The sequence below is a fragment of the Felis catus genome, chromosome B1, assembly GCF_018350175.1.
Source record: "Felis catus isolate Fca126 chromosome B1, F.catus_Fca126_mat1.0, whole genome shotgun sequence".
NCBI lineage: Eukaryota > Metazoa > Chordata > Mammalia > Carnivora > Felidae > Felis > Felis catus.
Genome location: NC_058371.1, coordinates 148,214,593 through 148,238,470, shown reverse-complemented (window position 1 = coordinate 148,238,470; position 23,878 = coordinate 148,214,593). Strand labels below are relative to the sequence as shown.

At 37.4% G+C, this 23,878-nt stretch overlaps 1 protein-coding gene across 2 annotated transcripts; it reads left to right on the top strand.

Annotated features, from left to right (window-relative positions):
* Positions 1-6,614: 6,614 nt before the first annotated feature.
* On the top strand, positions 6,615-21,914 carry AMTN (amelotin). Of its 2 annotated transcripts, XM_003985336.5 has the most exons (9): positions 6,615-6,722; positions 6,826-6,894; positions 9,987-10,070; positions 11,195-11,260; positions 12,184-12,273; positions 16,803-16,838; positions 17,964-17,990; positions 20,679-20,943; positions 21,645-21,914. In XM_003985336.5, exons 2-9 carry the CDS (start codon positions 6,841-6,843, stop codon positions 21,653-21,655), a joined length of 633 nt encoding a protein of 210 aa, XP_003985385.3. In that variant the 5' UTR covers positions 6,615-6,722; positions 6,826-6,840; the 3' UTR covers positions 21,656-21,914. The 2 variants fall into 2 exon arrangements, with proteins under 2 accessions (XP_003985385.3, XP_006931135.1); XM_006931073.4 differs by lacking the exon at positions 17,964-17,990.
* The last annotated feature ends 1,964 nt before the right edge of the window (positions 21,915-23,878 follow it).

The window sequence follows — 23,878 nt, the reverse complement described above, 5'->3', positions numbered from 1 at the left end:
AAAATAGCTCCATCCTAAACTCATTCAGAAATAGTTGGTCAGCCAAGACTTGGCTCTATACAAATTTGGATACAGAGAACCACCCCAGCCAAAAGTCATCCCCAAATGGCTATTCATTCAAGACCTAGTTCTACACAAACTCATCGGAAATCAACTTCCCAGAAAAGAGTTTCCTGTCCAAAGCTCATCCAAAGGCAGCTCCTTACCCCAGACCTGACTCAACATAAATTCATAAAAGAAAGGCTGACCTACAAAGAATTTCTTGTCCAAGGAAGTTATTCAGCAAGGAGCCACTTCAAACAAACTTATTTGAAACAAGTTAATATACAAAGAGCTATACGATCAAAAACTCATCCAGAAACAGCTGCCTCTTAGGGGCACCTGTGTGGCTCAGTCAGTTAAGTGTCCAACTTCAGTTCAGGTCATGATCTCACAGCTTGTAAATTCGAGCCCTGCATCAGGTTCTGTGCTGACAGCTCAGAGCCTGGAACCTGCTTCGTATTCTGTGTGTCTCCTTCTCTCTCTCTCTGCCCCTGCCCACCCCTCTCTCTCAAAAATAAATAAACATTAAAATTTTTTTTAATTGAAAAAAAAACAGATTCTAACAAAATTCATCTAAAACTAACTTATCAGAAGAACATTTTCTTATCCATAGCTGATCCAAAAACAGCTGTGAGTTAAGACCTGGATGTACACAAATCCACTGAAAAATAATTTTAAGCAAAGAGCCAATCCATCTAAAATGCATCCAAAGCAGTTGCTTCATCAGGTGTAGCCTTTCCATACTGTCATCCAAAAACAGCTATTAAGCAGAGAATTGTGTTGTCCAAAGTTTTTCTTATACCAGCTATTTAGTCAGTTGCTTGTTCTGCGAAAACTCTTACAAAGCCTTGTAGTCAATCAAAATCTCATCTATCAAAATATTTTTGAAAATTTATTGTTTGCACCAAAAAAACCCTCATAAATCTTAATCTTATCGAAGGCCATCTTAAGAAATATCTGATCTCACCAAACTCTGTCCAAATCCACAAATCAACAAGAGACTTGGACAAACTCAACCTTATCAAAACGAAATTTTCCCTTCTGTGATCCTCTATCCAACCCCACATCCAGATCTAATATTTTCATTTTCAAGCTCTCACCCTCAAACAAAAACCACTACTATAACTTTCATTGCCCCTGCTATCACTACTTCTGGAGCAACTTCCACTATCACCACCACATGTGCAACTCAGCTCAAACTATAATTTCCACACTAACATCTGCTATAACCATAAAGCAAACCACCCCAACCTACAATAGCCCAGAAGTTGAAACCTACAACAATTACTTGGAAACAAAAGCATCTCCCTATGATGGCACCCCATCTTATACTGACTCTGAATCTAACTTTGGAGTCTCCATTTGGCACCATAGAATCAAATACTAACTTTCCATCTGACGTTGAAACTATGTATTTTCCTGATTACTTCCACAAAGCTGAAAGTAACTACCCCACTGGCAGTATTGTACAGACTCTGAAACTATATAAATTCTCAACACTATCCCAGAACCTTATCTAAGCCATTTTGCCATAATCCAAACGCTGAAATTATAAATTCATCCATTACACTAGTACTGCATCTCTTATCCCTCCCCTCAGCATTCTCATTTGTTGCCATTTCAAGAACATTCTTTTCCATTTTAGAAAATCATCTACAATCATCCTAACTTTTTTTTAATTCGCAAGTGTGTACTTTTAATGTTGAGTTGAAATTTTTCAGGGTGCCTGGGTGGCTCAATTGGTTAAACGTCCAACTTTGGCTCAGGTCATGATCTTGCAGATCACAAGTTCAAGCTCCACATTGTGCTCTGTGCTGACAGCTCAGAGCCTGGAACCTGTTTTGGATTCAGTGTCTCCCTCTCTCTCTCTCTGCCCCTCCCCCACGTGCACTCTGTGTGTGTCTCTCTCTCAAAAATAAAAAGAAAGAAATTTTTCTACATAAACAGAGTACAACGTTAACACAATCTATTGAGTTCAACCTTATAGTATATAGACATTTATATAACATATCCAACATTTCTAATGACACTATATACTGTATTACCTCTGACAAGGGACAATCCACTCTGCCAAGAAGTCTGGACATATTTTCTGATGCCTAATCCAAACAGAACTTCAAAGATTTGTAAAAACTTGTATCGTTATATTCTATTTAGTAGATTTTAGGTATATTTAATCTAGTGGCTGTTCTGACATTCACCAAAATATTCCATAAAAAAGTGGTTCTGCTGCAAATTTCCAAGTATATATCCTACGTTCCACTGGGATAGTACAAACTGGTCAAGAGTTTCAAAGAGTTTTGTAAATTTACAAAGTCAAGCAAGTGTTAATTCAATTCAAGTCATATTAATTATTCTACCACATGTAAGATACTTTGGTGCATGCTACAGTAAGCAAGACACAGGATCTTTCTTGAAATCTAATATCTCAAAACATAAGCATAAACAGCAATAGCATCAGCCAACGTAGAATAAAATAAATAAGAAAGCTACAAATTCCCAAAGGTTGTTAGGAAAGGGAAAGCCTGACTCCAAATTAGGGGGGAAAAAAGAAAAACTTAATGGAGATTGTAGCATAAAGAAGGATCTTTAAGGATGAAGAGAACATTGAGAGCAGAGATGAAAAGTGAGACCCCAGGCAGAGGGAATACCAAGAGCAAAGGTAGAGAAATAAGACGAAAATGTTCTAAGGCTGTCTTCTGACCCCTACTACACACTTCCATTTTACCTGCATGTTAGACCATGAGCAAATACTTGCAGTATTTCCCACAAGAATTCAAGCAGAGATTCTGTCTTACTTACTCTTGTGTCCTAACATCAAGTACAATGCCTGGCCCAGCTCAATTTAGTTTTTTTTTGTTTTTTTTTTTTTATTTAGGTTTATGTTTAATAGGTGTCATTGGAATTACCTTGCATCATGGAATAGTAACTGCAGGTTCCAATTATTCATTTATTTGATTTATCCAGTCAAGCTATTGATATAGTTAATAGCCATCATGTGTCTCAAATTCTTTTAACACTGTGGTTGAATTATCAAGTGGTGGGAGGAGAGAGAGAAGGTTTCCAATTTGCCTTATCCTTTCATTGACAAACAGGGTCTTCTTAGACCAGGATTCACAAAGAGAACCTTGGGTATGGGTAATTCCAGATCTCCCCACATCCACTGGATTACTTGACTTGAGAAAGCCCAGAAAGCTCAAGGATCACATAATTATTAGAGGTGTCCACAAAGATTCCTCTACACTAGACACTCTTAACCTGGGCTATCAGGAGACCCACAAAACCTCTAAAGCTTTCTGATACACATGGTATTCATGAGCAAATGTGCCCTTTTTCTTAGAAGATGGTGTATAGATTCTATCAGATTCTCAAAGAGGTGCATAACTCAAAGACACAAAAGTAAAACCAATTAGAAAGATCAAGAAATGTCTAGACCTACACGTCTAAAAGGTGTCATCTGCAGTTTAGTGAATTCTGATAGCCTAAGTCATTTCAGAAAAATAAATTACCTCACTGGTTTTGCTGATGTCTCTCAGTTTTATAATGATTTAGGAATTTATTTCCTTTTATAGTACATATTTCTTGCCACTTAAATCCATAATTATATTATTGTAAGTTATCTGCTTTCAGACTTAAAATTTCTTGTCTAAGAAAATTACTCAGCCTTCTGAGTTTCCCTTGTTTATTTTGGTCAAATCTCACTGACTGCTCAGTTTTCGAGCTAAGGCGTGTCTCATTCCCACTTGGGGTTGGAGGCATGTCTGCAGGAGACATTGGATGCACTGTCAGTCCCCTGAATCACCCAATGTCCAGACAGTCACAGTGATTCAGTTCCAACAAGCTGTTTGCTAGCACTATACTCTAGGCCAGGGGTAAAGCACTAGCCTCCTCACTTAAGCCCAGAAAACAACAGGGCCATAGAATTCAACTCTGCCTTCACCAAAAAGAAAAATAATAATAATAATAATAATAATAATAATAAGGAAGTCTCACTTCCTACACATTCATTGAAAATAGTGCCCAGGAAGGGGTGCCTGTGTGGCTCAGTCAGTTAAGTGTCTGGCTTCAGCCAAGGTCATGATCTCACAGTTGGTGGGTTCGAGCCCCATGTCAGGCTCTATGCTGACAGCTGGAAGCCTTGAGCCTGCTTCATTCAGATTCTGTGTCTCCCTCTCTCTGCCCCTCCCCTGCTCACATTCTCTCTCTCTCTCTCTCTCTCTCTCTCTCTCTCTCTCTCTCTCTCTCTCTCAAAATTAAATAAACATTAAAAAAATGAAAAAATAAAAGAAAATAGTGTCCAGGGAAAGTAGCTTCCCTAATGTTGTGGGCTCCCTCCCATACAATAAGGGTGCTTGAATATTTAATGTTTCCCCCCACCAAAATGTAAGCTACAGGAGGGCAGGGATTTTTGTCCCTTGCATTCACTTTTATTTCTGAAATGATGCTAGCAAAACACAGAGAAAATACAGGCTGAATTACGAGTTGGGAGAATGAGTTGACTGGACAACGGAATGAGTTGACTGTATCTATGAAAGCCTATGAGAACATAAATAAAGTTGCCTACCTTTCACATCTGTCAGCACTTATATTCCATTGCTCCTCTCAATCTCACCCCCTTTCCAGACTATTCTCTGTCTCACCAATTATATTTATTCTTCAAATCCATTTAAAACCCCATCTCTTCCCTGAAGTTTTCTTTCACCTCAACTTTGTTCCAAAGACCTATACATCTACCATTTATGTAGATGTATACATAAATCTACATTTATCGTTATATGTAGATATATAGACCATCTGGTGCTTTGCAATGTCATTAACATAGAAGACACTAAACAAATGTAAGATAAGATCCTAAGACTCTCCATCCAATTCAAGAGAAACATATAACTGGGAAATAATGAAGGAGCCCAATAAGATAATGTCTAACCAAGGGCCAAAATGAGTAATAGAAGCAAACAAAATGCTACAGAAGATTAAAATTAGGCGTCTATCCAACCTTGTCTTCCACTGCTACCCTCACTCCATTTTGTTCCAGTGGTAGGAAACAATAACATCATTCCTCCACATCTGGACACTTGGTCTGCCTAGCTGTTCTGCTTGCATTCTTAATGATTTTTTTTTTATCCTTCAAAACCCAGCTGAGTTGAGAGTCACCTCCTTATTAAGCTTGTTCTTCTTTTCTGTCCCCAACAAAATTAACCTTGCTGTCCTTCATACATGTGATTGTTCCTATTATTGCACTTACCATACATACAACTGCTAACCTTTGTGCTTCCCTCCCAGACAGTATTCCTATCCCTATCTGACAATAATAAAAATTAGTTGTGTAATGAATTGAATAGCTACAGAAAATTTCTTTGGAATGCCTCATTGCCTCAGACAATTTTCCATTAACAGACACTTGGACCCTAAAACAAACCAAATCTAAGATGGCCTCCCATGTGAAATCTTGGCAAACACAGATTCATCACTGATTTGCACCTGGCGCCTGGGTGGCTCAGTCAGTTAAGCATCCAACTTTGACTCAGGACATGATCTCACTGCTCGTGAGTTTGAGCCCCACATCAGGCTCTGTGCTGACAGCTCAGAGACTGGACCCTGCTTCGGAATCTGTGTCTCCCACTCTCTGTCCCTCCCCCGTTCACACTCAGTCTCTCTGTCTCTCAAAAATGAATAAGCTTAAAAAAAAACTTAAAAAAAAAGGAAGTTGTTGAATACACCCAACCAACTTCCATAAAAATATTGTTAAAGAGGTGGCACATCTCAAAAGACTCCCAGTGTAGCCTGGGACCCTGAAAACCTATGATGAGCACTTATTTATTTCTTTTTTTGTTAAACAAACCTCAGTGGACACCTGTGTTTTTGCTTAAGTTTCAGTATCTTTCTCCTCATTTAAAATAAAGCAGGCAATTGAACATTTCTGGATGACAATTTGGCCATATCTATTAACATTTAAAACATAGATATCTTTTAATTCAGCACTTCTGAGATTAAAACCTACAGAAATACTCCCACATGTGTGAGACAAGTTTTATAAAGATATTCATTGTACCACTTTTATAATTACAAAATGCAATGGAAGTAGATTAAATGTCCATCAAAAAGAAATGTTACATAATATAACATAACCATTAAATAAATGAAATAAATCTAAATGTACTGACACCTGAAGTCGTCCATTATTTAAGTAATAAAGTTGCAAAGCAATATATAATAGGCCTCACTTTCTAACTGTATACAAAGCTGTACATTCTGTTGTTTGATTTATATGTTCACATAACATTACAAACATGACAAAACATACATCTGGGAAGTCATTTGGGAGGGAGATGAAAGTGAAAGAGGATTGTAATTTTTTTTATTGTCTGCACTTTTTTTTAATTGCACAAGGTATGTCTTCCTGAAATACCCTCTATTCAAATGGTAGACATTGGGTAATATGATGTCTGCAGCTAATAACTCACTTAATGAAGTGTTGGGAAATGAGAGAAACCAAATGATTTCACGGACAGCTAAGTCCTGATTGGTGTCTCAGTTGCCAGCCTCCTGGAATTGAGTTTAAATTCCTTCTACAAACTTACAACTCAGCCAAGGGTAAAATTATTCAACACAGAAACTGGAGAAATCAACTGGACTTTGGATATTGTTTCACCTGTACATTTTCCTGAGTGGAGAGAAAGGTAACATCAACTGATGATATTTCAAATAGAACTTTTTTTTTTAAATCTTCTCTGAAAAGGGGGAAAAATAGAGTGAAAGAGTGACATCATTTTGTTATTATAGGCAGCATTTTGAAACATGAAGACTATGATTCTACTGCTTTATCTTCTAGGATCAACTCAGTCATTACCAGTAAGTGCAATATGTTTATTTTATTACCAACCAGCCTCAGCAGCACCCTCTGCTTGTAGACCTTTCTTCCTGCATTCCATCCAAACTGCTCTGTCCTGTAACCCATTCCCTTCGTTTTCTGTTTTTATTTTCCAAAGTGAAAAATGATAAACTAATACGGTTTAGTGCATATTTCAAATTCTTAGATTTTAAAAATGCATCCACTCTAACATAGAACTTTAATTATTTTGGCAGAACAATAGGGTAGAAACCGGGGGGAGGGGGGAGGAATGCTTAAATTATACCTACTCAAAGTAGATAATTATTTTACTTTCCAAAAATAATTTAAGACTTTCTTGGCGATCAATTATTTTCTCATGACTAAAGAGGTAGACTGTACTTTCTGACTTTCTTAATTGGAAGCATGAAGCATGTAGACTATATAAACTCTGAAAAGGCTACCAAATTATGCAAGTATATAAACTCTAAATAGGTTATCAAATTGCACAACAGCAAGGGAATATTACAAAGTGGCTAACATTTTTTACTTAGAACATTTCACCAAAAAATAAGTTCACATTTAACAAGTTTTTGAAAGGAAGGAGCACCAGTGTTCTAACACATACTTCAATTGTCCTCCAATATTTTATAGACGTACGTGTGGGTGGTTTGGATCTCTCGATGGACTTCCCTTTGACCATTTGAGCTGCTTGAGCATGTACACTGAGAAAAAATTAGAAGGAATTTTCTGTGAAATAGAAGAAATGAAAATACCCATTTATAGTTGAACTCACTGGACACGTCTATAATCATCTATACCATCAACAAATACTTAGTGAAAACTCTCTATGTACCCAATCCTGTGCTAGCTGTTGAAGACACAATAGTGGAGGGCAGAGGGGAAGACATGACCCTTCACGGTGTTCACAAGGATTGTAGATATTAAATATTTTTTAAAGAAATGTTAAATTATAAATTATAACTATGATTACTTCTATGAAGAAGATGAACAGGGTGAATTTATGGGTAGAGGATACAACCAATCTCCTTATTTCACTCCAAATATACCTACATCCCTCTTTAAAGAAGCTGTCCACAAAAAAAATAATAATTTGAAACAAGGTAAATTAGTAATTCTTTTACAAAACATGGATTTTTCACTTTAAACAAATTTACCAAAAAGTTTTTCTAGATAGGGTGTCTATGGAGTATTTAAATTACCATACTACTTGTAAAAACTCAAGATAAATAAAACTTTCCAGGAGCACAGCTATCATGCAAGGTTGACTCAAGAGTGGCATGCAGGTTAATGTAGATAGCCAATGACGTGAGAGCAGTGTGAGTGGTACAGGGGATGTGGGGTGTGACACTGACATGACTATAAGGTATAGTAGTGATATTTACCAAATGAAAAATCATGCCACATAGACAAAGTATTTTTTTATTATTTGTAGATGAATTTATTAAATTATCATAAAGCCATAAAAATGAATCAATTTTTAAATGTGGACATTTCAAACAGCCTAGTGGTTGTTTTTAGTAGATCCAAAGCTTGGGAATGGGGTACACATTGGTGATGGGACAAGTTGCATATTTAGGAGAAAGGCCAGGGTAAGTGACCCTGACCAATAAAACAGTGCACTCAAGCACTGACTTGAAGCAGGTGAGGGAGTGAGCCAATGTCCGGGGTAAGAACATTGCAGAGAGAAGGAACAGGTAGAGGTGAGGTTTTAGGACAAGAATGAGCCTTATCTGTCCCAAAGACAGCAAACATCTGTCCCAAAGACAGCAGCAGAGTGAGCAAAAGGAAATGGGGTGGGATGGAAAGTTCAGAGAGACACTGGAGGCCCAGGGCATGAGGACTTTCAGATCATTGTAGGGTCTCTGATTTTTACTCTGAGTGAAAATAGAAGTCAATGCAGAGTTTGAGCAGAGAAGTGAAAGAACCAGACTATTGTTTTCAAAGAACCACTCTGGCTGCCATGCTGACAATAGATTGTAGGGGATGAAAAACACACTTACATAATCTTACAGCTTAAGGGGACCTCTAAGGACAATCTTACTTCTTACAACTGAGGGGTAAGTCCAGAGTGAAACCAGTCAGTAGAAGCTTCAAGATAATATCCAAGTTACCCAATGGCTGATGCAGCGCTGGAGGGCCATACCACACTGCCCTCTGGGATGCAGCGGGGAGCATAGGCAAACTGGAGTCAAGCTGGCCAGGGAGCTTCTACCTGAATGCAGAGAAGCTAATGAAAAAGGATTTATTTCTTCAAGGACTAAGAGAACTTGCAGGGATCCTGGTGGATAGCTCTGCCGTTCACCGTATCACCTTGGGCAGGTAACTTTGCTTCTGTGGACCTCAGTTTCCTTGTCTATAGAACAAAACCATACAACCAGATGATGTGGATGTCAAGGACATTTCACCCCTACACGTTGGCTATTTTTTATGGTTTATTTATTTTTGAGAGAAAGAGAGAACAGAACAGTGGCAGAGAGAGGGAGACAGAGAGAATTCCAAGCAGGTTCGCCACTATCAGCATGAAGCCTGATGAGGAGCTCAAACCCCTGAACCGTGAGATCATGACCTGAGCCAAAACCAAGAGCCGGAAGCCCAACCTACTGAGCCATCGAGGTGCTGCAAGATGGTTATTCTTAATACACTAGGAGGCCAAGAAGGAGATTGAATCTCCATTACATGAAATGATTTGTCAGGCACAAGACAGAAGCAGGAAGCTTCATGAAAATGGAGTAGAAGTTATGGCAGCTTACCTTCAGACACTGGGAAAAAGCAAATGTTACAGAGTTAAGGTTCAGACTATGTATTTCATGTCCTGAAAAAAGGAGGAAGACAGTTACAGAAAAGGAAGCCTAGGAACTACCATAAGAAACTTACGTGCCCGACCCCACAGTAGACCCTTCCCCACCACACCTCTCTGGTCTCACATTTTTCGACTCCACAATTCCATCCCCTGTCACACACCAAACTTTCCAGGGAACTAAAACTTCTCCAGAGACATTTGTGCATTTGGGACAACTTGTAACATCCTGGAAATAAATGGATACAAAATCTCAGACACATTCCCGCCTCATCTAATATTTGTTAATTGCAGACACAGCTCAACCCTGCTTTGGGACTTCCAACAAAACTGGCTCTAGATCAGGCAACTCTTCTAAACCAACAGCAGCTAAATCAGGTAAGAGTCCTACAATGCAGAACATTTTCCGCCAACAAAGGAAACATGTTAAGACTGGGGAATTTAAAATCAAGATTTACATAGTCTTATGTCCGAACAAGAAAGAAAGGCTTCCTTTTGGGAAGAAAAAACAAAAAGGACTAATATACTTTTTGAAATTTTTGAGCAAGAAAAGCAAAATATCTTCATTCTTTTTCTTTTGTCTTATTGTTTAGCAACCAATAGTAAACTCTGTAAAGCAATAGCTACACCTATTGACAAAGCGTGGTCATCAATGTCCTTGAAATACTGTGACATAGTCGTATGTGATATCTGCCAGGGCTAGCAGGGATTAAGAGGTAATCTATGAAAATAACTGCATATTTCCTTATAGTTTTCTTAAGTTCCATTGTTACTGATAAGCTTATATCACTGTAAAATCCGTTTCTTTAAAACATATTTAAATATTTTTGAAAACTGCATCGTCTCTTGGCTTTCACCTTCTCAATCCAACCCTGGTTCTGCTCTAAAGGATCCCTCCTTTCCTACCTCTAAATGTTGTGAAATAGTACTATAACAACAAAGTCCAAAGTTCTCTTTTTAGTCTGTAGACATTAGAGAACACTCAAGTCAGGAGCCCATCTCACTCCCTAAGGAACCTGAAGCTTATACAATTTGGGAATGCTGTTTAAGCAAAAGAAGACAAAATTAGCTATGTGAAATTAAGTACTAAAGTGTATAATTTACTATGAGATAAGAAATGAGAGTAAGTTACATATTTTTTAATATTTATTTATTTTGAGAAAGAGAGTGCGAGAGCAAGAAGAGTCAGAGAGAGAGAGAATGCCAAGCAGGCTCTACACTGACAGCACAAAGCCTGAGACAGGGCTTTATCCAGAGAATCAAGAGTTGGGTGCTTAACCAACTGTGTCACCCAGGTGCACTGACACACTTTTAAACTCAACACATTGCTAGGGCACCTCTGAGGGCCATGGAAGGAGTCAAGCTTCACCTCCATTTACCTTCATCCTAAATCTACCTAAATCCACCTGTAATGGGAGTATAGGTACTTGAGGATATCCAGCATGGACGGCATGGTGGCAACAGACAAGCTCTGGTCTCACATCAGTTTCCATGCCCTGCAGGTCTTCCCCTCTTTAAGTCTAATACCGCTGACACAGATGATCACACTGGGTGCAGATCTGCAGCTGGTAAGACCCTTTTATATCATTTTAATATCCGTTGTTAAATGCAATACGTAATGTTTAATGTCCATGTGTGTGTTCCCACAAATACACGCACACACACATTCATTGTAGATAAGTTGAAAGAGAACACAAAAAAGTAGGAGCATTGGATGCTCTTCAGTACATCATTCAAAGTTTTACTTAGCAAGAGGGTTTCTAAAAGAATTAATCAAATTTTCATGTCTTTGCTGCTTTTTTTCTTTTTATCTCTCCTTCAAGCTCCTCTACACATTCCTCCAACATATTTTCCTCACTGCACCCTACAGTGTTCACACACCCACACAAACGCTATGACCACTAGACAAGAGAAAACTAGAGACAAGAGAAAACTAGAAGGGGTAGAAAGATCCTCACTCTTCTCGTGGATTATCTGTATGGTTTACTCTGGGAGAGGAAACATAATAAATTCCTTTTCTGATTGTTAAGATTGAAACATAGTATTAAACCACATTCAGACTAGATATTTCACTGTGACCTTCACAATTTTTATGGGGATACCTGTAAAGGAATTAATTTCTTTATAAGAAAGCTATCAAAAAATCCCAGGAACCATTGTTACAGCCAAAAGGGGAAAGTGAGGATAAAATCACCTAAGTAATCCTCAAGAAAATGGGTTAAATGCCAAAGGAAAACTTAATATGGGAAAAGTTAGTCCTGGACCTTATGGCTGTACTAGTACACTAAGTAAGTCTTTGAACTTCATCTCTATACCTAATTCCTAAGGCAATAGTATATTGCATAGTATTTTTCAGGTCTGCATACTAAACACATATATTTGCATAGCAAACCCGTCCTTTAAACATATTTTAACTTTGGTAAATACATTTTGGTTTCTTGAATGGCCAACCTGAAACAACACAATAACAATCTTTTTCATTGCCCTACAGCTAAATCCTCCTGCAGGGCTGGCGCCTGGTACCCAGACCCTCCCACTGACCCTGGGGGGATTGAACACACAACAGCCACTGCAAGCCCAAGTAAGTTGAAAACAGGAGTTCAGTTCAACAAGGGGGAGCATTTTCTATCAGGTGGAACCCTAAAGGGGAGGAAAGAATTTTTTTTAAGGTTCTTGAAAATTTCACCCAGAAATTTACAGAGGAATGTCCAATTGAACATAGAACATCTTTGGCAATTTGGTTCTTGATGAAAACACACAAGGAAATCCAAGCACGCAACCCCATACCCTCTCTAGAATACATTTGTAGTGGGTAACAGGGAAATGTGAAGTCCTGTAGAAGACTGAGAAGTCAAGAATACAAGGGGAGAACCTGAGAGGTAGCAGGATTCTTTTCTTGCTTGCTGTTTTCCATAGAGGACTTCCTGGGTGACCACAATCATCCCAAAGAGAAATCAAGAGATGGATAAAGTTTATTCCCAGCAAATCCAGTCTCCTGTTTATGCCCTTTTTTCATGCCTCCTCTCAAGTGGTCAATGACTCTCTAGTTCCTTTTCCCCTCCCATCATTACTTGCTTTCAGGAAAAACCCTGAAAAACCCTCCCCCACTAAGATATAAATGACATACATGGGGCATCACTCCTGTCAAAAGTGTTGCATTTTACCTACAGACAAAGTCCAAGTTTTACCTTCTTAAAACTTCTCTAAATAAGCTTAGTGACTCTGGAAAAAAACACAATGATCCCTTTACAGCTAGACTAAGTTGTTCATAGATAAACACATGAACTCAGCCCTTGTCATTCCCACATAATGGTCTCATTTTTGTAGAAGCTTTTTTACATATTACATATATAGTTGATGTAAGTTATATAGAATTATGAAAATATAGAAAACAAAAAGAAAAAGAACATTCACTCATAATCCTATCAGCCAGAACTAAACACTGTCAGCATTCTAGGGTATGACCTTCCAGTCCTTTTTCTACACATGTAAGTACATTTTTTAAGAAAATATGAGTATTTTACATTTTTCAAAGAAAATGCATATATATATGTATATATATATACATAAATACATATATATATGCATATATGATAGAATTCTTTTTTTTAAGTTTATTCATCCATTCTGAGAGGGGGTGGCAGAGAGGGACAGAGAGAATCTTAAGCAGGCTCCATGCCCAGTGCAGAGCCCAACAGGGGGCTCGATCCCACAAACCCATGAGATCATGACCTGAGCCAAAATCAAGTCAGACACTTAACCAATTAGCCACCTAGGCCCCCTTCACTTAATATATTTTTAATAGTCTTTGTATTTTGAAATATTCACTAATAAAATGGTTTTTTAATGATTGCTTAGCATTCCATCATATTTTAAAAATTGTGGGGTTTTTTTCACCCAAATGTGTGCTTCTATAAACAATATTACAGTGAATATCCTTTAACTAAGTCTTTGATCATGTCAATGATTATTTTCTTATGACCAGTTCTTAGGAACAGAATTTTGGGATCCAAAGACATACAAATATGTAAGACTTTTAATTTTTTTTTTTCAACGTTTATTTATTTTTGGGACAGAGAGAGACAGAGCATGAACAGGGGAGGGGCAGAGAGAGAGAGAGACACAGAATCAGAAACAGGCTCCAGGCTCTGAGCCATCAGCCCAGAGCCCAACATGGGGCTCTAACTCACGGACCGCGAGATCGTGACCTGGCTGAAGTCGGATGCTTAACCGACTGCGCCACCCAGGCGCCCCAAATATGTAAGACTTTTAATACACATTCCCAAATTATGAAACATGAATACAACAATGGACCAATATATTCTAAAATCTTCCTATCACTATGGACACCTCCAGGTCTTAATAAGAGCGAGCTTAAATTAATTAGTAATTATAATCAAAGCTGAGTTTAACTGACAAAATAATTTTAAGCTGCTCAACTTAAGTTTTATGTCATATGCAACTAAGTACTTTCTCTGTACTTTCATTTATCCAAAATAACACAGGGAACTCTATACTGCTTCATTTATTCATATTTGTGAAATTCTGTGACATAACTAATTTTTACATTTCTTTTTTAATATTGAGATGTATCTTGTCTATCAGTCAGTGCTTATTTCTTACATACATATTAGAGAAAGACTAAAAAGACTAGAGACAGGCAAATAAAATGAGAGTCTCCTTAACACATGCCCCTGATATAATCCATATGCTAACTCCCCAGCTTCAGTTTCAATTGTCACCCTGCTTCAACCTTGAAGTCAAATTTAGTACATCTTCAAATTCACCAACAAACATCCACTGGAGTCAAAAGCATTAGTAGGCACCACAGAAGTTACTAAAGATTCAGTAGGCTGGATTTGACACTGCATGCTCCCAACGTGCAATAATATAAATCAATCCCCATTCTCAGTAGGGATTCTTCAGTGTCTCCAGGATATGCCACCACCAAGGGTCCCCATACCTGACTTCCTGTGCTGCCCCAGCTCCTTGGAGCCTGCCTCTCCCTATGCAGAGTAGCTTATATCCTCTGCCAGAAACCTGGGCACATGTCCACAGCTCTCATTTATCAACCCAAAGCCAACATGGTTAAGAACGCTAGGGGTGCCTGGGTGGCTTAGTCAGTTAAACATCTGACTCTTGATTTCGGCTCAGGTCATAATCTCAGGGTTCATGGGTTCTAACCTGATATCAGGCTTTATGCTGGCAGCACAGAACTTACTTGGGATTCTCTCTTTCCCTCCCCTGCTTGCATGCACACTCTTTCTTTCAAAATAAATAAGTAAACATTAAAAAAAAAAAAAGAGTGAACTCCTGAACCATAAAACTTTGGTCAAATCCCAGCTCCCTAGTCACTACATGTATGGTCAAGTTACTTCACCACTCTGTGGCTCACTTTCCTCATGATTTAAAATAGGAATTAAAGTTGAACCTACCCCTAGGGCTATTATAAGAATTAAATGAGCAAATAAACATAAAACACTTAGAACAGTGCCTACCACACAGTAAACACTCAGAAGTGTTAGCTATTTTTATTTCAAACAATTTTTCTACCGAAAAACTTAGAAAAATTTTTTCTCCTTATTGTTACACTGGTTAATAACTAAGTTATTTTTTATTAAACTTTTTATTTACACATCTGTGGTTTCCTGTTTGTATCTTTTCGTTCCTTCAAATTGGCCTTTAAAGAAGAAATTTAATTATGCTTTTTTTCCAAATCCTGAGCACCCCTTCCCCTCAACCCACTTTCCCATTGCCATTCTGAAGATTACTCGGTTGTTTTGTCAGTAATCAAGAATCTGATTGACAGTAAAACTTTTTCTTAAATGTATATAGTTAAATGCATGTACCTTTTGGCATTATGTGCCAACTATCTTGGGAAATAACATTATGTGCAAACTATCTTGGGAAATAACAAAGTTAAGAGTCCATTTTATAAGACTTTTGCATCTTTGGTGTGGTTATTATTAAAATCCCCATTTTGATAACTTTCGTGACACTATGTGAATTTCTATAGAGATTAAAATAAACTTTAAAAGCCTAGTTCTCTTGGACAAACTCTAGGTTAACTCTTAGAGTACTAGAGAATGCCAACCCCCTCACCAAAATCTTTTCAACTAAAACTTCATAATGATGTGATTTGAAGTGGGGGTCTGAGAGTGAATGGCCAAGAAAGAATTCTTGAGACATTTTTGGTGCAAAAAAAGTGGTTATATTTAAAGCACCGGGACACAGGACTGAGGGCAGAAAGGGCTGTCCTGGGGATTGTAAGAAGCTGTTGGTTTATATACTTTTAAGTTGGTAGGGGCAGAGAAAAAGAAAAGTTCGCAAAAGGTTTTCATATGTTAAAGAAGACTTATAGGATCCTGGAGGCCTAGCTATTGTCAAGCTAAGGTTGTTTTTTCCTCTAGCAAAGCATTAACATTAAGATTGGGAGTTCCTATAGGAATGTCATACTCTGCCAGCCTCAAGTATTTGTCAGTGGGCTGCAGGTTATGTGGAAATTTAATTTTATCTACATTTCTTTTGCCTTTGTTCTCCATATCAATAACATTCGTGTGATTATGAGTGACCAGTAAAGTATTTCTCACTCAGTTCTAAGAACTGCCAGTATCCAGATTATAATAGAACAACATCATCCATCATTTTCTACCAGTGCTCTCTTTTAACAGCAAAATATCCAGGTAACCATCATGAGACTAAATATATTTGCTTCAATAAATCTTTGTATTTTAGAAATCTGTTGTTTAGTGTATCTTCTGAGATGCCATATAAAAGAAATACATGCATTTTATCCTCATAATTACTTGTAATAACTTTCAGTTTGGAGATAGCTTGAGACCAAAATTAGTTTTTGCTCATCCAATTTAGTAACTTCTACCTCCTTAATGTGCTGCCTTGGACTAGTTTCCAAATCCCTCTGGGTTGAATCTGCTTTTTACACATCAGATGAGTTCCAGTTCCCATCCAACTAGATGGGCCTCTATGATTAGCTGATACATTGGTAACAAATATTTGTTCAAGGCATATTGTATACTCTTAAGAAAGTCCCTATATTTATATCATCTGCTTTGAGCATATTTTTTATTGAATTTTTCACTCTTTTTTCAGATGTTGCCAGTTATTGTAGCACACCTTGGAGCCCAGGTAAGATTGTTTTGCAATGTGATTTTTACTTTAAATCAGTTTAGTATGAAATATGTCATCCTGCCTCAATTCAGCAGATAGTTGCCAAGTTTCCTGTTTACTTTGCACTGTATGAACACTGATAGTAATGAGCTAACACTTATTGAGCATTTACTACACACCAGGCACTGTTCTAGGCATCTAGTTATTTGTTATATACTATCTCAGTATTCAAAACAACCTTTTAAAGACAATCTTTTTTTTTTGGAGAGAGAGAGAGAGAGAGACAGGCAGAGCAGGAGCAGGGGAGGGGCAGGGAGAGAGAGGGAGACACAGAACCCAAAGCAGGCTCCAGGCTCTGAGCTGTCAGCACAGAACCCAATGCAGGGCTCGAACCTGTGAACCATGAGATCATGACATGAGATGATAGATGCTTAACCAAGCCCCTGGTTCATATCAATTCTTAACTCCACATCTAGGAACACATTCAAATGAAATAATCTGAAATACAGCAAAAGTTTATTTACAAACATATCCATCAAAATAATAATATTTGTAGTGGAGAAAAACATTGGATGCAATTTAAATTTAAACAAAAAGGAAATGTTTGAGTAAATGGTACAACATAGAGCAAATACTTTGTGACCATCCAAAAAGGATATTTATTTATTCGATTTTGTCACTAGTAAGGTTAAATGATTATTGATGTAGTATTAAAAGAAAAAGTAAGACCCAAATTATATAAATGACGTAACTTCTATTATGGAAAAAAAGACATGTGTGAAAAACATCTGGAAGAAAATCCATCCAACTCTGTACAATGGCATTATACTTTTTTTCTTTGTTGCTTTCTACATTTTCCAAGTTTCCTCCAATGTGCATGTATTACTTAATAATAGAAACATTTATAATTTTTTAAATGCAGAAGACTTCACATCATTCAGATAAGTGTTAGCAGTCCAATATCATATGCGAGCTTGAATTATATGACACAAGTCACAGAGGCAGTTAAAATATTGTTGAAAATTTTTAAATGTCTCTTTACAAATTTTATAAGTATCTTAAGTTTTTAAGTTATGTTATACATATCTTGCTTCAAATATATTAAAATTTGTCTAATAACTTGTGTTATTATTGTCCTTTTAGGGTTCCATCCTAAGCTCAGAAGAATTGGTAAAATATATACATATATACATATATATATATACACACATACACATATATAATTATATAAAATGTATATAAAAATATATATATATATATAAAATTACTAGCATTTCAAATTCTTTTCCCTGCTATCACAATCCTTCTTTCTGTCCCCACACAATCTCTTTTGACCACACCCGCTAACCCTCGTGCATGCTTCTATAAACTGAACATTTTTATAGGTCCTTGCATTAAGTTATCCTTTTCTAGCTGAAGATTTCACTATCCTTCTCCAGATACTTTTCCATTCATTTGACTTAGCTTTTGTTTTCTCTATATTGATATCAAATTCAATTCTATCCAGAAATCCAATGCATATTTTTAAAATGCATAGATTAAAATCTAGGATTCTAAATTATCAAAAGTCATACAATGTATAATAATATACATATTGATATTTATTGAAAGAAAGATTCATTTTCTTGGCTTAAATTTTTAATTTTATGAAAATATGTTTTTTTTCTAGCATCTTATAGTGACGGATGAACTCTTCCCTATACACAGAAATAACTAGAGGGCTGAACCTAAATGAAACTCATCTTGCCATTATTAGACACTTCTATACATTTCCCCTTAAGTCATGTCAGAAAAAAAATGACTTGAATTAATGCGGTATCTAAACATGACACTGAAGTTAAGAGTTGAGGCAGTATCTTGGAAGACAGCTTTCTTTGAAATCTTTCTATTATGAAAAAGGTAGAGATTTGCTAGATTGTTCACAAATAAAATTAAGTAATGGGGCTTTTCTGCAACAATGGTATATGAACATCCACATCTACCAGTCATTAAGCCAATTCTGTGTAACCGGTACCTTGGTAGATCTTTTACATACATTGCCTTTAATTCTCACCAGGTGGCAAAGTACAGATTTTTAAGTAAACTATGCCCAAAGTGGGGCTTGAACTCACAACCCCAAGATCAAGAGTTGCATGCTCTACGGACTGAGCCAGCCAGTCCACAAGAACACAAAGAACAGAGTTGTAACCCAACTTTATAGGTAACAAGACTGAGGCTCAGAGAACCCAAGCACCTTAGGTCCCAAGGTCAAGAAACAGTATATTCGGATCAAAAGCCATTTTTTGATCCATTATACCAGTGGTTTTCAAACTTCTTTTCAGTAAAACTCATGGTAACAGCTATATTTTTCATGCAGCTAACACACACACATACACATATGCACACACACAGACACACTTCATGAAATAGTATTTACCCTTACTGTAGAGAATGCACTTGGTAATTTATAGTCTATTCTTTTCATCTTGTTTTTTAATGATGGGCATTACTGCCTTCTTTATTTCAAATCTATGGAGGCCATGACCCCCAGCTTGAAAACATCTGTGTTCTATTCCTGTCTCTCATCTGCCGTAAGTCTAATTCTGGTTTCAGTACCTGGTAAATCTAAGACAGTGTTTTCAAAAACTTTAGTGTTGGCTCACAAATCAAACAACTCAGGGTGTTGATAAAAAAAAAATGCAGACTTCTGGATTCTCCCCTAAAATAGCTCAATCAGAATCTCTCTAACAATAGAGCCGAGGAATTACCTTTTAAATAAACTTCTCAGGCCATTCTTTTTTTTTTTTTTTAATGTTTGTTTATTTTTGAGAGGAAGAGAGACAGAATGTGAGTGGGGGAGGGGCAGAGATAGAGGGAGACAGAGAATCCAAAACAGGCTCCAGGCTCTAAGCTGTCAGCCCATAGCCTGACGCAGGGCTCAAACTCATGAATTGTGAGATCATGACCTGAGCTGAAGTCAAATGCTTAACCGACTGAGCCACCCAGGCACCCCCTCAGGCCATTCTTACACAAACTTACAATTAAGAACTATGCTCAAAGAAAATGACCTGTATCTTAATTATTTGCCCTCAACCCCTCTTACTCAATGTCAACATTAACAGAGCTAAGGGGTTTCAGAGAACAAGTCCCGCCTGAATTCTCTCCAAATCCAGTTTATACTAAATTATTTTTTCTTAGGAGGAATTTCTTACAGTAATTTTTTCTGGGGGAAAAAAAATAAATGCAGGCACCAACATTTATTTTCAGTGTGCAAATCATTGACAGACCTATCCAGAGGAATTCCGTTGAGTAACCTCAAGGAATAAAGAAGTGGTTGAAATGACAAGAGAAATATTTCTAACTGAATATTCCAATGCCTTTGAAAAATAAATCAAAAGAAACCTGAAGAGATGCCAACCATGAGATGAGGATTGATTGACTACTTGGATTAATTTTTCCATTAACGTTTAGTATCTTAAATTACTTTAAAAACTTTTGGGCAAAAGAGAGACTATAATTTAGGTTAAGAGCAGAGAGAAAGCCCAGCATAATAGTATGGATTTTCTGCCTTAGTTCTATCTCCACATACACCTGAGATGAGCAAATTTTTCATTATTCCCTTTCCCATGACTGGCTTGATTCTGACGTGTCCTTTCTGATACAACATGGAATTGTAGTCACAAAACCAGCATCAGCCTTGCTCAAAAGAAGGAGGCATTTCCTCTAAGGAATGTCCAATCTTGATTATCTCGTCTGACTCTACCCTTCTGGTCCTGCATTTCCTACCTCAACTTGCTACCCTCAAAGGAGAAAAGACTGGTTGACCAGCATTAAAATGTGTCTTTTGACTTTGTTTGCATTTTCCCTTCCTCATTCCAGCCAATGGCCCCACAAATCTTCACAGGCCTCATTTTCCAGCCCCTGTTCCCAGGATCCACCCTGCCCAACAGTCAAGCTAATCCAGATGCCCAGAATGGAATCCTTCCTGCAGGGCAAGCAGGAATGAATCCTGCCATCCAGGGAACCTCAGAAGGCTTCTCTCCAACTCCTAGTGACACAGATGATGACTTTGAAGTGACAGCCCCTACAGGCATCCGAAGGGGCATGCACACTACCCAGGAAACCACCACAGGGCCGCCAAATGGTAAATACTCTGAGCCAGGAAAATGCCTTGTGAAAGTCATCTGCAGGGTGGGAGCAGAGTTGTCTTGCCTCGACAAATACAGATCCTAATAAAACCAGGGATCCCCTATACCTAATACTCACAGTTGATTCCAGTACTGTGAGGGAGTATTTTTATTGGGCCACCAATTCTATTGTATCAACCCAGAAAGGAGACATTTAGTTGCTGGCATAACATACTTTCTATCTTAGGTCTGATCTGGGAGTATTTGGAAACAGACTGTCCTTTCCCTTTCTCACCTCCTTCTGACTCCCAAACACACGCAGGCCCCCAGCAGACACAGTTAATCAATCATGATACTTTTGTCCACTCACCCATCATGGATGAGACACAGAACCTTCTTAACCTAGTGTTGGAAGCAGTAATACTTCCTGTCTATAGTAATAGTCATAGTAATAGATAGGATTTAGCACAGTAGGTGAACATATTTGCCATTATCTTGAGATGGGCTTAAGAAATGTTGCAAAACTAAGCTCTTTAAGTACCAACAAGCAGAAATAATCACTTAACATGTACAGATCTCTGGAGCCAAATGTCCTTGGAAAGAACAAAAGAATGATTTGAGATGGATACTCCTAGAAAAGAAATTTTGATCTCAAGTAAAAATGTTTCAATCCAATATGTTTTTACCTACATTTAAAAAGTGTTTTGTTTTCTTCCAGGAAATCAGTAAGCTGTTTCAATTTTTTTTCAACTAAGCCGCCTCAAATGCAAATCTTTTTCACTGATCATATCATGGAATAGATGGAGACACACTAGAGAGTATCAGAAGAAACTCTTAGTTTACCTAACTTTCTTGAAATTTCAGAAAATATATTCTTCCTGGAGAATAATGACTTCTGAAAACAAATGGGTAAATTTGTCTTTGAAATGTAACGTTATGCCACCTTGGACTTGGAAAGTATATGTATTAAATGTATTTTGAAACTGAATTTTTTTCTTCTTTGGGGAAAGAAGAAAATGGGACCCTTTCAGAAACTGCATTACATCAGGACTTAGATGATGTTCCAGATGGAGGGCTTTCTTTGGAGTAGGAGGCACTGCAGTCACGGAGTGGATATTGAGCAATGTAAAGATAATTTCTGATTTCCTCACAACCAACTTATTACCCACTCTCTCCCATAAGAGCCACAGCTTTAATTTTCTACAAGCACTCCCAAAATATGAAGTGGAAAGAAAGAACTGTAAATCACACTGCCTGTCCTCAAGTTGCTTAAATACAGAGTTAGGGATTTTGGCATTTAGTGCTTTATTTTGGTATATCTAAAAGTGAGAAATGACATGAAGTAATCACTAAAAGTGATTCTCTTGCTCCACACATCTAAAAGGTAGAATTTAGTCTAAATGAGTTTATAACTCAGACCACCACAGTTCATTCAGAGTGGGAAGCAATGGAAAGGATTCACAGAAACCACAATAGAGCCCCACAAAGGGAAAACATGGATAGGTTTCATAACATCTCTCACTATGTTTGACTCAGCCCCATCAGTATGGAACAAATCCAAATATACATGCCATGATAAGCTTTTCAGGTGGTTAAAGATTTACTAATGGCTGACCATTTATTAGCCACAATATTTCAGATTTGCAGAGTATGAATAATATACTTACAAACTGTCAAAGTTTTCATAGCCAAATTGAGTAAATCAAGACCGAATTTTCCAAAACTATTTTTCCATTAGTGCCATGTGATACTAATTAAAAGAGCTATCAAATGGTTTCCTGGATGACCCATTATCAAAAAAAAAAAAAAAAAAAGAACACATTCTCTCTTAGCCTCATTTTTCTCATCTGTAAAATGGGAGCAAAAAACCCTGCTATAAATGTCCCACAAGGTTTACACAAGTAGATAGTGCATAAAAGTGCTCTGCGAACTCCACACCACTATAAACCTTTAGTAGCCTTGTAACCACTTGAAATTATCTGTCCTTTGAGATCCACCCTTTGTCCCTATCCTTCCTCTCTGTGCTTTAATTATCAGTTTAGTTGTATGATTACCAGTTAGACAATCTAGACTGGGTGTCTTCCTGGAGCATGCTACTCCTGCAGGAACATGAAGACTTTCCAAGGGCTACAAACAGATGGTTTTGAGGGTGACATCTCCATTCTTAACCCCCACATGTGTCTTTTGCAAAGACTGACCTTGATCAAGAACATGTCTCCTCTTCCTTCTCTCCTCTCCTTACATAGTCTCTTTCCCAACATTACCCAAAAAAGGACCATGTCTTACCTACCACCAATCTCACTGTGGGAAATTGCTCTGTCATAGAACACCTCCAAGATACATAACAAAGAATTTCAAATATTGGTGCTGATGTTGAGAATGAAAATAACCTTTTGCAACTCAGTAGTTTCTTGTTCTTAGCTTTCAACAAAATTAAATGAGGACCTAATGGAATTATCATGTAATTGATCATTGAAAACTTTTTTTTTAAGTTTATTTATTTTGAGACAGAGACAGAGAGTGCAGAGAGCAGGGGAAAGGCAGAGAGAGAGGGAGAGACAAAGAATCCCAAGCAGGCTCCACCCTGTCCCCACAGAGCCCAACATGGGGCTCAAACTCACAAACTGAGTTTGTGACCTGAGCCGAAATCAAGAATCAGATGCTTAACCAACTGAGCCACCCAGGCACCCCAGAGCCAGAATTTCTAGAGGATGGATTCCTGAAAGTGAATTACTGGATAAAAGGATATGCTTTTTAATGTTTAAAATTTTGATAGATATTGGCAAATTATTCTCTAAAATGGCCATGTGGATGTACTTCTACCAATATTTCTCTACATCTTTTCTTTTTTTCTTTTTTATTTTTTTAAATATAATTTATTGTCAAGTTGGCTAACATATAGTGTATACAGTGTGCTCCTGACAGTAGAAATTAAGAATATATGAAATTAAA

What these genes read in the sequence shown, in the direction of transcription:
- AMTN (XM_003985336.5), top strand. Translation starts at nt 6,841, where the DNA reads ATGAAGACTATGATTCTACTGCTTTATCTTCTAGGATCAACTCAGTCA. An exon ending in GATCAACTCAGTCATTACCA is followed by an intron (nt 6,895 to 9,986) that starts GTAAGTGCAATA and finishes TGTTAATTGCAG; the next exon opens with ACACAGCTCAACCCTGCTTT. An exon ending in TGGGTGCAGATCTGCAGCTG is followed by an intron (nt 11,261 to 12,183) that starts GTAAGACCCTTT and finishes ATTGCCCTACAG; the next exon opens with CTAAATCCTCCTGCAGGGCT.